Consider the following 14,693-nt stretch of genomic DNA (forward strand, 5'->3'; position numbering starts at 1 on the left):
CATTAGCACGATGATAATTGATACTGTTAATAATCGAATCAAATAGCAATGCCCGACAAACCACTAAAACAGGTTTGTTCGAAGAACGTGCCTATAAATACGGATACTTCTCGTGTGGCCGGTTGACTCATATGTTTAAATTTCACTTCCATTCTTCTTTTGGTTTTCTGTTTTGTATCTATAGGTTTATGACCAGCAATATGTTATAATGTAAAATAAGCCGCGAAAACTCCCCGTAACATCCCGTACTGCGTGTGATGCAGCTAAGAACTGCACAGAAAAAGACATTCGCTATCCTTGATCTCATTCATTAAACTATTTACGCCGTATATCTTTTTTAAAGATATTTCTTGTTTCAAATAATATTATCAGAATAGCAAACAGTTTGGAACGTTCTGTGGCGTCTCATCTGGATCCAAACTGTTTGCAAAGGCCTTCAAAATTCGGTTCCCCCCCGGCGAAATGTTGTTCATGATTTCATGAACACTTCAAGCCAATCAAGAACTGTTCATGAACGGTTCTGAAAAAGTTCCTGAGCTTGGTTCATGAACTTTTGGACATGAACTGTTCTTAAGACATGTTCATGAACTGTTTATGAATTATTGTTGAACATTTCAAAATTCATGAACAGTTCTTCATCTAACCATAAATACTTAGTGATGAACATTTCATGCACAAGTATTTCTAATGACTTTTCTGAGACAGACTTTAAGGATCCATCATGAATAATTCATGAATTCCTTTGTGCTAGATGTTTCATACATATTTTTGAAAGTAATATTGAAATGTCTAGCATACAAATCTTGTAGATTTGTGAAACCTGTGAAGTTAGTATGAATATGCATAGTACTTTCACCATTGTAAGTTAGAGTTCTTGACCTGTTCTAGAGAATTTTAAGAACATTTGTACAAGAACTGTTCAAGAACTGCCTTCAGGAACACTTCAATAACTTTTTAAGGACCTTTCCTGTTCTTGAATTATTCTTAAACTATTCTTGAACACTTTAAGAACTTTTTTGAACAACATGTTTCCTTCTGATGTTCTTAAACAGGTCTACACAATGGTTTTGAACGTATGATGGACTTTTTAAGAATCCAATATGTTCTTAAAAGGATCTGTCATTGTTCTTGGAAGACTTAAAAGACAAGTTTAAGAACGTTTTAAGGACATCTTATTTCAAGAACAGTTTAAGATGATATCAAGAACTCAATGTACATTGCATTGCTGTTTTTACAAAGAAAGAATATTGTGTGCACAGGAAGTTGAAACGGAAGGCACAGGGCTATGTTATATTTGAAAATGTAAGTCTTTAATAAATTACCGGCTGAACTGATCAGCCATTGGTTCCATTTCAAGTTCTTTGGCACTGTAAGTGTAACCATTTCAGGGAAACCATTGATTAGTAAATGATTCTTGAACTGAAAATGAGACTATTCATAATCTTTTCAATACATTAATTATTCATGAACATATAGTGCAAAGTTGTATTATGAAATTTAAAGAGTATTATCAAACCACTTGTATCTCAGTTATTAGTGTTATATTTAAATTATTGTTATATGTTGCTATCAATATGTAAAGTGCTAATACAAGACTTGTTTCTTCTTACCCTGACCTGTTTGTTGAGCTTTAGTAACACTTATGATAACCTTTGCATAAATTGACAAATTTGTGTTCATGAATAGTTCATGAAAGCTTCATGCCACCTCCGTTCATGAACTCTTGAAGAACTATGGTTCATGAACTATTCACTTACAGTTCGTGAACAGAAAATGAGCCATTGAAAAATAGAAGGAAAATGTTCATGAACTGTTCGTGAACAGCAAAACCCTGAAGAATTTTTCAAGAATTTTGTTGTTCATGAACTGTTCAAGAACACTTCATGCCATTGATGTTCATGAATCATGAACATTTCATGCCATAATGGTTCAAAAATAGTTCATGAACACTTCATGCCAAATGGGTTCAAGAATAGTTCATGAACACTTCATGCCATAAGGGTTCAAGAATAGTTCATGAACACTTCATGCCATTAGGTTTCAAGAATATTTCATGAACACTTCATGCCATTAGTGTTCATGAACAGTTAATGAACTAAAAATTCAAGAACTTTTCACAGACGTGGCTCATTTTCTGTTCACGAACTATTCGTGAACAGTTCATGAACTCAGTTCACGAACAGTTCATGAACTGTTCACGAATTATTCGTGAACTGCAGAACAACATTTCGCAGGGGCGCGGCACTGAAAGGGTTATAGGCTGATAGGCAGAAGGTTTCCTCAGTGTTGCTATTGCAATGAGATGTGGTATTCAGAATTTGAGCAAACAGAAAGACATGAAGCAGTAATGGTGAAAATTTGTATTAAACAAGATGTGTTTGTGAAACACTATGTCCCCCCATATATTTGACCCTTTACATTGACCTTGAAGGATGACCTTGACCAATTACGACTCAAAATGTTTATGTATATATGACTTATGAACATTGTTGTTTTGTTTTTCAAACAAAAAAAAATGCACATTTTCTCATTTAAAGTCATGATTTTAAAACAATTTTATAGATATCTGACCACATGAAAAGAGGGATGAAGATGACATGCTGTGTGCCTGGTTGCCATTAAAAATTACTTCAAAAGAATTGGTGTAGCCGCCAATAAGAATGTTCACTCAATGTTTGCAATAATTACTTTACCGTCTGTTCTGTACATTTTATTGAAATGACAGTTCAGAAATTTTTAGAAAGAAAATAGATCGTAATCGGTCCATTTACAAACAAATTTTCTACTCCATAACTCTTGAAAATTATGCCAATTTCGAATTCAATTTGGCTTCCTTTGATTGTATTTTTTTGCAGTCTTGTTTGAGGTAGATCTTGGCGATAATGAGAATTTATTGTACGATAATTGAAAAATCTTCTGTTACTAAAGTGTACAATGAGTTGTACAATAGATTTAATAAACATAAAACTATGCCAGTACAAAGCAAAATCACTTAAAAACCCATAAAAAAGTTTAAAATAATAAATGGAGCCATTTTTAACAATTTGAATTCATACTGAGTTTGACATTTGTTCAAATATAGCATAAACTTGTTTATAAGTGAACATGCTAAATAGTTGATACTGAGAGATGTAGAATAAAGCGAGACAACTTAGATTTTTTTGTAAACTTTTATTTGATGAAGGAGGTTTATTATGATATAATCAGGGATCATATTTTCCCGCAACATCAATCGGTCCGGATATAAATGGGGATGAGTATCCGAAATCATGACAAATTACTTTAAAATATATACCATTGATTTTGCCATTCATGAAGGTGGTATAATACCTGTACAAGTAAAATTCCCTTAGGCATTTTTTTAAATGGAACGAGTTTTCTCAACTGGTTTTATCATTTGGTATTTCATTGTTGTTTCGTGTGCTGTTTTATCAGACTTTTTTATCGTTGTCAATATTATTAATCTGTGTAAGTCTATTCCGATGATTTAAATTGTTGTCGACTCGATAATAGCTTACAAACATGCACTGAACCAAACAAATGTCTGTGCGTAGGTTGGCTACTGACAACAACAAACCAAATAATTAAGAAATAATTTGTTGTCAAATAACCCACGGGCGATAGTTTAGATGCGTAGGGATTTAATCACGAGAGCGAAGCATTTGAAACCACGCATCTAATTTTCCGGTCGTGAGTTATTCAACAACAAAGTATAAAGTACACGAATTATTTCGATTCTAACACGGTTTTACTAAAGATTTATTCAATGTATATTATTTTTCTTGTGTACTATTTTATGTGAAGTTCCGCGCATAAAAATAACTTTCGGCTGTTCTGTCGATCAGATCCGCAACTTTCATTCATAATTATATTACCCGATTATTACGCTGGTGGAAAATGTATCAGCATGTTTTGTTTAGTTACAGCGCGTGCATTCAGACGCGTCTTTTTGGATGCGTCTTTAATCCGCTGTTCACAAGATTTTGATTCTTGGCCTGACGTGCAATAAACAGGTCCTGACCGGTTTAGAGACTGCAGCAAATGGTTTATCACACCTAATCGAGATAAGAATGTCATTAGGGTGTGTTAGCATGTACACTGTGTAATCGATTTCATGACATGGGAATTTTAATAGCAAACAGAATCGGACCGACTGTTTGGGATTTTCAATCGGTCTTTCATGACCCCAATCGGTCTAGGACCGATAAAACCGAAAATAATATGATCTCTGGATATAATTATTGATATAATGGTAAATAATTTACCATTGCATAATATACATGTGAAGTGATTGTAAAATAGAAATTGTAGGAACAGTAAAACAGTCAAAAAAAGAATATAGTGTTAAAGATGTGTCAAACAGATATTATTATTTACTTTAATATTGTGACTTTTTCCAAGATCAAAATTCTGTATACCAATTTCCAAATAGAAATGTTTAAACCTATCCAGTAACAATTTTCCATGGCATGTTAACAGTAACTATTTTAACTAAATAAAGCATCACACTTTTATGATTAAAATTCTGGAACTATTAAGCCCACTAAAAATTTCATCCAGATTGTATGAAGATATCTTTTCAACCTCTCAATTTCACCACAATAAAAGCAATTCTCAGGTCCCATAATTATGGTACAAAAAATCAAATAGGGGGTAGTGTGCCTGATTGTTACATCAGTCTTCTTGATTATAACAGGGGTTACACTACAGTATTAGATAAAAATGGTTCAAACTGGTTTCATTTAACACCAACAGTGAGGCTGGCTTGAAATTTAGCAGGTAGCAAGTCAGAACTGTGAAATAATGGGGTATACTTGTAAAATTAAGGTATAGAATTTCATGGAATGAGTAAGTGTTCCTTTCACTTGATAATACCAGTAACAATAAGAAGATTTTATCACAATTGTTACATTTATGCTTAAAGATTTTTACAAGACTATGAATTAAAGATATAACAATTGAAAATCCACAGGGATGGTAATTAAAAACATATTTTTTGTGAAAATTCCCTAAGTAGATTTGATTCAATAACTAAATCCTTTTAAATCTTAAATTTTCTATCACCGCAATGTTAAGTACATGACTGGCATTTTTGATTAATGAATATGTATTTATTATCAACCATATGTAGTTCTTACTTAATTAAACAACAAATGACAACTGGCACTCTGGGCAAAAGTACATTAATATGTTAATGAGTAACATTTTACGATTTAACAATTATATTGTTTGTTTTTCAGTTAGGTCATACAGTGCTCCAGCTAGGATTTGAAAAGGGCAGGGGGGGCTTTTTTGTCAAAAGGGCACTTTGGACGCGCAGTATTTTGTCAAAAGGGCACTTCCGCGCGCGCGGGCGTTTCTGGAATGCTTCCTCTTGTATGTTAATTTATATGTTTAGTTATTTATAATTGTTAGAATATATTATTCCCATTATTATTAAACAATTCAAATATAATGTCTACAATGAGGAATAAATTAATAACAATGTATTGTAATAAGGTAATAAGGGATTTATTCATCATTCACATGTATATATATGTAAAAAAAAATTAAGGGCAGGGGGTGGGGGCCTAGGAAGGGCAGGGCGGAGGTTCGGGAGGGCAGGGCGGGGCGCCCTTCAATTTAGGCCTAGCTGGAGCACTGGGTCATACATATGTTAAGATTAACTTACTTTGTAACCCAATTCTGTAGTACAACCACAGACACATTAGTTTACATTATATGTATTATATGATCTGTATGTTTTATTAATTCTTTAGTACATCTAGTACATCTACTGTTGACAATCCATTTAAAAATTAAGATCTTTCTGAATAATAATCCCTGACATTAACTATCAACAGACTAGCCACTTTGGGAAGATGCTCACAAAAAACCAACACAAACCCATCAACCATTCTTCAATGACAGGTACAGATGGGCACACACCCCAAATACTACTTGCCAACTGCAATAAATATATGAACAATACATCAGTACAAATCAACATGCCCTGGATGTCATATGACAAATTTTATTCATCTGCAACCAGCCAGGTACCCCCTTTCCCACGGTTTTCATACAAATGCGTAAAAAAGTTACATACATTGAATGCACCATGGTTCTTAGTCAAGTCCTCACCTGGTGTATATACAGTAAACAACATCATTAACCATAAGGCGTAAATCGGAAAAACTTGAAAAACTCGAAATAACCTGCATGAAATTTCCCTACTAGTCTTCCTCTCTCATCACAGATTTTGGTGCACATAAAGGAAAGCTCTGTTTTGAAGATTTTCATATTGAAAGATTTATCCTCAAAAAATACCATTAAGGTAAATAAAGTTCAATGTTGAATCCTTATTTCAAACTTTTTCTTCATGCAAGAATAACGAATAGTCTCGGACTATAATCCTTAGCCTTAACAATACCAGCACATGTGCATACATTCAGGCTAAAATGGTGCTTTTTCCATTAACATCTTCGAAATGATGAATTATATTATAATAGATGTTGACTGCCTTGGTAGACTTCACCTTCAAGTAGTTAAAGAACATTACAGTTTTAAGAATGTTTTTTATTTTGAGACTTAAGTCTAAGAATTGTTTGGTGAATTCAGGCCCTGGCATAATTTGGTGCTCCCTGACCTTTCATCAAAGATGCAGGTAAGGGCAAATAAACCTGAAGGCTGTTTATCCAAAGAGGCAGGTAAGGGCAAATAAACCTTAAGACTGGTTACCCAAAGAGGCAGGTTAGGGCAAATAAACCTGAACTCTGGTTACCCAAAGAGGCAGGTAAGGGCAAATAAACCTGAACACTGGTAACCCAAAGAGGCAGGTAAGGGCAAATAAGCCTGTACACTGGTTACCCAAAGAGGCAGGAAAGGGCAAATAAACCTGAAGACAGGTTACCCAAAGAAGCATGTATGGGCAAATAAACCCGAAGACTGGTTATCCAAAGAGGCAGGTAAGAGCAAATAAACCTGAAGACTGGTTACCAAAAGAGGCAGGTAGGGGCAAATAAACCTGAAGACTGGTTACCCAAAGAGGCAGATAGGGGCAAATAAACTGGAACACTGGTTACCCAAAGAGGCAGGTAAGGGCAAATAAACCTGAACACTGGTTACCCAAAGAGGCAGGTAAGGGCAAATAAACCTGTACACTGGTTACCCAAAGAGGCATGTTAGGGCAAATAAACCTGAATACTGGTTACCCAAAGAAGCATGTACGGGCAAATTAACCTGAACACTGATTACCCAAAGAAGCATGTTAGGGCAAATAAACCTGAACACTGGTTACCAAAAGAGGCAGGTAAGGACAAATAAACCTAAACACTGATTACCCAAAGAGGCAGGTAAGGACAAATAAACCTGAACACTGGTTACCAAAAGAGGCAGGTAAGGGCAAATAAACCTGAACACTGGTTACCCAAAGAAGCATGTATGGGCAAATAAACCTAAACACTGATTACCCAAAGAGGCAGGTAAGGACAAATAAACCTGAACACTGGTTACCAAAAGAGGCAGGTAAGGGCAAATAAACCTGAACACTGGTTAATTATGATTAATACTCCTCTTCCCCCCCCCCCCCTCAACTGAGAATTACTGAGCAAATACAGAATAATGTATTTACCTTCAGCTTAGAGCATGTATATGTCTTTCCCACACGGTCATGTTTTTTATCTAACAGGAAAAATAATATTTTTCATGGCCAAGGAGCATTTGGTGTTTTTTGGTGTTCCAATGGAACTACTTTCTTTTGCTGATGTTTCAATGATTATGATTATGATTGTAATCTTTAAGGTTAGTCCTCTTGTAATGGAATGTCTTTACTTAAGGGATCTTTGATGAAACTGGTGATTTTGCAATATTTTTGAAGATTATGATTCCTGTCAGACATAAAAGTTGCATACTTGAAATGTCGTCATTTTGTGTAGCTAATTAATACACTAAACTCTTTTGAATAATAAAGTATAGGGAATATTACACCAAGCAAACTTTATTCTTTAGAAAATAAATGACAGTAAAAATGTTAAGATTAACATCATTTTGCCCCCTTTTTCTTTAGGTTTCAATATTTCTTACAGCAGTGAATTGGATACAAACCTAGTTTAACTCTTTCAGTGCTGGAACCGAATTTTGAAGGCCTTTGCAAACAGTTTGGATCCAGATGAGACGCCACAGAATGTTTGCTATTCTTATAGTATTCTTTGAAAAAAAATCGAAGAAAATGCTAATTTTAGAAATTCAGCAGATGACATTTTAGCAGACAACACATTTCCCAGCATGCAAAGGGTTAAACCATTCCTACCTGTGTAGTGCATTTTAAACCATACAGATAATGATAACATAATGAATTTTTTTCAGGCCAATAAAAACCACATAAGCATCAATAGATATGTACAACAAGACACATTAACCACATGGTATCTGCAGCAAGATCTATACATTTCAATAGTTTCCAACCAGTCAAACACATTGAATATCTCAAAATTTAAATGATGTTAATTTATAATTTCCCATCTTTCAAGAACCATCTTGATATTTTTTATTATCATAAAAGAGCGTTTTACAATATTAAGTTATTACAATTGTACCCCTATTTATTTTTACTACAAAGAATATATTTTGTAAATATTTAGTACAATTTAGTGCAAAGTACAGATATAACCACAAAAAGCAGATTATTCACTTAAGAGAAAGATCTTGATAAAAAAAGTGCTGTTAAAAAGGAGGAGGGAAGGTGACAAATCACTTTGTTAACATTTATCTAAAATGCTAACTTCAGACAGAGAACGAGTTTAATGCTTCAAAGTTTACACTTCATTTACGTAGTCCATTAAAATCTCAGTGAACAATACTTTTCTTTGCAATATTTAATTTCATTCACTCTGACCTGAGGTTTCACCAAATAAAGCAATGGTTCTACCCATAAATTGATAGTTTTGATTAAAGATGGTGCCTACACAAAAGCGTACTTACTTGCATTCCAAATGGCCCAGAATGGACCTCTCGCAGGGAACATTGTTGAAGCACGGATTGGGATCACATGACATGAATGCTGAAACATACAAAGCTGTCCATTACAAATGAGTCGCACTCAGAGTTAACCCTTTGCATGCTGGGAAATTTGTCTTCTGCTAAAATGTCGTCTGCTGAATTTCTAAAATTAGCATTTTCTTCAATTTTTTTCAAAGAATACTATCAGAATAGCAAACAGTTTGGATCCTGATGAGACGCCACGTTCTGTGGCGTCTCATCTGGATCCAAACTGTTTGCATAGGCCTTTAAAATTTGGTTCCCGCACTGAAAGGGTTAACAAAGAATCATGCACCTGTGAAAATAATAGTCCCGTATAAGCCTGTGCAGTGTGCACAGGCTAATCTGGGACAACACTTTCCAGCTTAATTGGATTTTAGTTTCAAATAGGCGTCACCTCGCTCAGAGAAAACAAACTGTCATGCACGTGCGAAAAGTGTCGTCCTGTATTAGCCTGTGCAGTCTGCAAGGCTTATATGGGGCGACACTTTCCAGCTTAATTGGATTTTGGTTTCAAATAGGCTTATTAATATACACAAAAAAATTCCATAAAAGAAAAAGTGCATACATGATCAGTCTGTGCAAACTGCACATTGTTTTAACCCTTTTATGCCTAATGGACTCTCCCATCCTTCTAAATTGGATCAATTTATTTCCAAAATTAGGGATATCAAGTATATTTATTTCTATATTTAGAATATTTCATAAAGAAATTCCTTTTAAGCAAACAGCGCAGACCCAGATGAGACGCCGCATTATGCGGCGTCTCATCTGGGTCTACGCTGTTTGCAATGTCCTTTTTTCAGGACGCTAGGCATAAATGGGTTAATGTGATTTCTCATCACAAATCTACAATTAATGCATTTTAACTTTTTGCAAAAGGTTTGGATTGAAACCTAGCAAAAATTAATCCAGGTAAATGTATCCACAACTTGTGCGTGCAATCAATGTGTGGTATATAATACTTTGCAAATAACAGTACCAGTCTGTCTGCTGATAAATCAAATTTATTTTGTGTTCATTCATCTTCCAAAATGTGTGTTGGCACTCAATATTGGCAATGTTCAGGAATTCAACAACACTACAATTGAACCACCTGTTTGTTTTTGCAGGTCAATTCATTAACATTTTGTTCTCTTTGCACTACATTGTTGTTCATAAATTTCATTTCGCTGTGATTTAATAATTCAATTATCTGAGGAAAATAGTTTCCCAAGTGTATTCGCTGAAATTTAAGTTGGTTTTGCCTTTTTCACAGAAATTAATCCATATTAGTTTCAGCCTTATTTTAAGCAATAAAGCCAATTTATTTACCTATCAACCGATTGATAAATTATCTAGGTATATTTTTATCCAGGATAAAGTTTCTGTGATAACTATCTCTTCAGCACACCTATGGAGGGCAGTTTCCAGAGTATATCACACAGCTTGACACCCTTATCAATAATATTGACAGATCTGTCAAATCCAAGGATCCCGCATGGTTTATGAGTGTAGATTCAACTTCACAGTTAACCCTTTGCAATTGCAAAAGGGTCCCCCATCAAGAACAAAATTTTAACGAAAAAGGCTCTGTATAACGATGCTTATGACAAGCACTTGTTATCAAAACAAGATCCTGTTTCCATCAAGTGCAACAAAGCATGGCCTAACGGTGGTAGGCTGTAAGATAGACTGGCTCATACATTAGGCTTCATCAGCTATCAGGTGAGTTTTATTGCAAATTAATAGCTCCATTCTTTCAAATGAACCATATTGGAATTTGAAGTTTTAATCCCCCTCGTAATTTTTTCACAGGAGTTGAGCCAAGTTCCATACAAACTGCATCTGGCTATTATTTCTTATAAAAATATGAAACTCTAGCTCATACAACTTCTTGCATTCTATGTAATTTGTTTCTACTAATTAAAGTGTTTTCTTATATTTTTGTTGCCAAGATTTTCCATATTCTAACAATTCTGCATTCCTTTAAATGTGTAACAACAGTACTTGACTTTTTTTCTGGGCAATTTTTGTTACAGAGGAAATGAACAACCATAAATACAAACTATTAAAAGTAAATTCCTCAAGATTTACTCATAACTAGAAGAATTTTAGCCAAAATTAAAATGCAATGCTTACGCTGCATTTACACAGAAATATCTTAGAAAAAGCATCATAAATTGTTCACAAAGAAGATGGCAAGTCAAGATACAAATATTTATATTTTTCAGTGGGGAGGAACATATTAAGAAGTAATAAATGATGTAGGTGCTATTTATACTTTGTAAGCATATTAGTCATCAATACAGCTTGCTTATATGATTTCTCTGCTCTAATATATTGGATGTATCAGGCAGCACATTGTGGATAATTAACCTCTCATAAAACATACAGTTCCCGATATATGTGTGCCAGGAATCTATATAGAACAATTCTGCATCTTTTGATGATTCTATGAGAAACTCTGGAAAACGTAAATCAAAAACAGGCCTTTTTCTAGAACAAAAATCTTTCACAAAACATCTCTTGTTTCATGAAAGTCCCAAATCTATTACTTTCTTTCTTGTTTTATTGTTTCTTTTGGGTACTTTGTTTGTCTTAAGGATCTTCAGGGAATTGGGTACTTGAACGGTTCCCACAATTTCCATTGGCACCATTCTTGTTTGTATCAAAATCATCAAACAGTAGGTGAATATGGATAAATAAACACTAAAATGTGCGAAACACAGCTTACTTTAGTAAGTAGTCTTAGTAAATACATTAATTTAGTTAAAGTCCTAGAATAACAAACATAAATTCACAAAATAAACTTTCCTTAAATTATAATTAAAACCCAAAACCAATGCCCTTAAATTGCAAATTGAAAGGCAGTCATGTAGTTTCTAGTTAAACTATGGAAATGCTAACCATTTTGAATTCATGTTACATATATAATTGTTGGTTATTGCTGTTTAAAGGGTAACTTTTGCACCAATCACCAATTGACCATTATTAATAATCATACAATAACTGCAAAACATAACTTCTCCAAGGATCCACTAAATGTTCTATCCAGCAAATGAAGAAATAATGATTTTACATAACTCATATTAATAGGCTACTAAATATCTATAACCCATATTCAATCAACGACGTATTCAAGTACTCAGTCTCCTCATCTATTTAATTGTTTTACATTTCTCATATGTAAATGGGGGTAGGGGGGGAATAACTATAACCCATAATAAATCTACAAAATATTCAAGAAATCAGTCTTGTCATATAGTTCTGAAGACCTGGTCTAGAATCGTTTGCTCTGACACACCCTATACCCCACTGTTCAATTATTGGGAGACATTTTGCCTTGATCTGTTTTTAGGCCTTGATCCATTCCGAAAACATACTTAACAATGTCACGCTGTTTCCATCACTGTATCACGGGTAACCACAAAAAACCTAGCAATGAGTCAAGCTAGAGGAATCACAATCATAATCTTCACAGGTAAATTGTTTTTTACATCCACAGGATTTTTTTTCGATTTCCAAACTGCATGCAAATATAAATTAACAGATGCCAGATTTTCAAGTAGGAGCACCCCATGCCGAAATTAAGAAAACATATGGCATAATAAATCTACAAGTTGCAAACCCAGAGCGGTAAAACAATGCTTGATAAACATTTCAATTGTTTTCAAATTTATTGCACCTGCTACCAAATGTGCTCATTAAAATGAAATTCTGGGTCTGTTTGAGCTTGGTCTGGCAACTAGTTACATTTTCCCAAAAAATCATAAGGTTAAGAATCTTTATACATTTTCCAAACATGCAATTTAAATCATATATTTATACATATACCGTAAAACTTTGTGTATAAGGCACATTTTTTTACCCCAAAATTTAATTTTAAAAACTTGATGCGCGTTGCCGAGTTACGGTATAACTCGCACCATTCTGCTCCTCGTTGTTTTAACTGTAACTATGTTTATAATTATGTTATATATATATGATCTGAATATAGATGGACAAACGTTATTAAGTTAACATTTTTTTTCTATCTTTTTCAGGTACGTACACAGCATTTAAATCCAATTAATTTTAAGAGGAAAATGAAAAACAAGGAAGCCTTTTTTATTTGAATGTTTTTGTTTTTTCCCCACAATATTATAACCTACTGTACTAGGGTTACACAATTTATTTTATGGGCACTTGTCGATTTATAATAGTATGTCGGCAAGGTCTTTCCCGATATATTTATGATTATTTTTCTTGCTCTTCAAATGTGTAAATAAATTGTTTGGTATTGTTGTTGTGTTTGTTTACAAGATTACGGTTGTGATTATCGACTCAGCTTTAATACACACCATACGTCCCAGATTCTCCGGGATTGTCCCAGAAATGAAGAACGTGTCCCAGATTTTACATAATCCATACATACATGTACCTTATCTTAGGCTTTACTGCACCTCGAATCTGTGTTCCCACCAATCTGCAGCGTCTCCATGGCAATGCCTACCCGAATAGGTGACTAAGCTATGTGTCAAAATCGATCAATTAACAGGGGTCCTGTTATCATATCGATTGTCTCACGTTTGCAGTCAAACTGAAAATGCGGCATTGTCTAATGTGGTTGTTAATTGGCTTTAATATACTACGTTATAATTTCCCCCTGCGTAAGGGCATAGGAGTTGTTCACACATCTGAATTCCAACATCGTTGAGTAAAATATTAAAAGCAGGTTATGTTCGCACATTTAACCGACAAAGAAGTTGGGTAAAAAAATTAAGCATATAAAATCGTCATTGTGATAAATGTTATAAATGAATAAAGAAGTATCAACAACTACGTGTTACAGATTTTTTATACAAAAGTACATATCTCAAGGTTTTCTGCACTACGAAGTTTTTATGCGGCCGTGGAATAATGCCCATGTGTTTCCTGCAGATGATGTGACATGTACAAAAATGCAATTTGGTGCTCTTTTCTAACACAAAAAACACGTGGCGTGTATCTAGTAACGGAAGTATTAATGTTTAATTTGATGGTAATAGGTCTAGTGTATTTCGGATAAACTTTCGAACTTAGCAATTCACGATGTGAAAAAATGCATTCCAAAAATGTCTATATATATCGCTATGTATACAAAAGTCCCGGAAAATTGAGCTCAATATCCTGGAATTGTTCTGAAAATTTATGGGGTGTAATATCGAGTAATTTGCGTCAAGTGTCAAGTAAGCCTACGGTACGGAATTTTTTACCGATTTTTTTGCTTCAAAAAGTAGCTGCGCTTTATACATAAATGGGCATTATATACAGCGTTTTAAGGTACATAAAATATCCGCTTTAGTTGATAGCTCAGTAGTGAATCTCTTTCTTTCTTTTGGAAATAATGGGGTCACTAGTTCAAAGCCCAGTTGTGGGGAAATATGTCTCAGACCGCGGAAATATTGTTTAAACTTTGGATTGTTAAAAAACGTGTCACTTTAACTTAAATTTGGAAATTAAATATTTTTTGTTTTTTTTGCTAACTTTTTTGAAACTGAGAATAAAAGTGTTTTTAATATGTATCCACCAATGTTCAACATAAAGAGCTGGATGAAAGATAAGCTAAATGTTGAGATTTGTGTGTGGAAACTCTCAATGGAGAATGTTGAAGTCCCATTTGAAATATATATTCTTTTTTTCGGCTTTACCTGTGGTTAATATTATTTTAATAATTT

At 34.0% G+C, this 14,693-nt stretch overlaps 1 protein-coding gene across 3 annotated transcripts in view; it reads right to left on the reverse strand.

Moving 5' to 3' along the window:
- Window positions 1–14,693, reverse strand: part of LOC127837147 (neurogenic locus notch homolog protein 1-like) — a 145,381-nt gene that overhangs the window by 118,798 nt on the left and 11,890 nt on the right. For all 3 annotated transcript variants that reach the window (XM_052364021.1, XM_052363997.1, XM_052363998.1), the window contains exon 2: window positions 8,959–9,037. In XM_052364021.1, the coding sequence (XP_052219981.1) occupies window positions 8,959–9,037 (79 nt within the window). The remainder of the gene's footprint in view (window positions 1–8,958; window positions 9,038–14,693) is intronic.

The sequence above is a fragment of the Dreissena polymorpha genome, chromosome 7 (assembly GCF_020536995.1).
Source record: "Dreissena polymorpha isolate Duluth1 chromosome 7, UMN_Dpol_1.0, whole genome shotgun sequence".
Lineage (NCBI taxonomy): Eukaryota > Metazoa > Mollusca > Bivalvia > Myida > Dreissenidae > Dreissena > Dreissena polymorpha.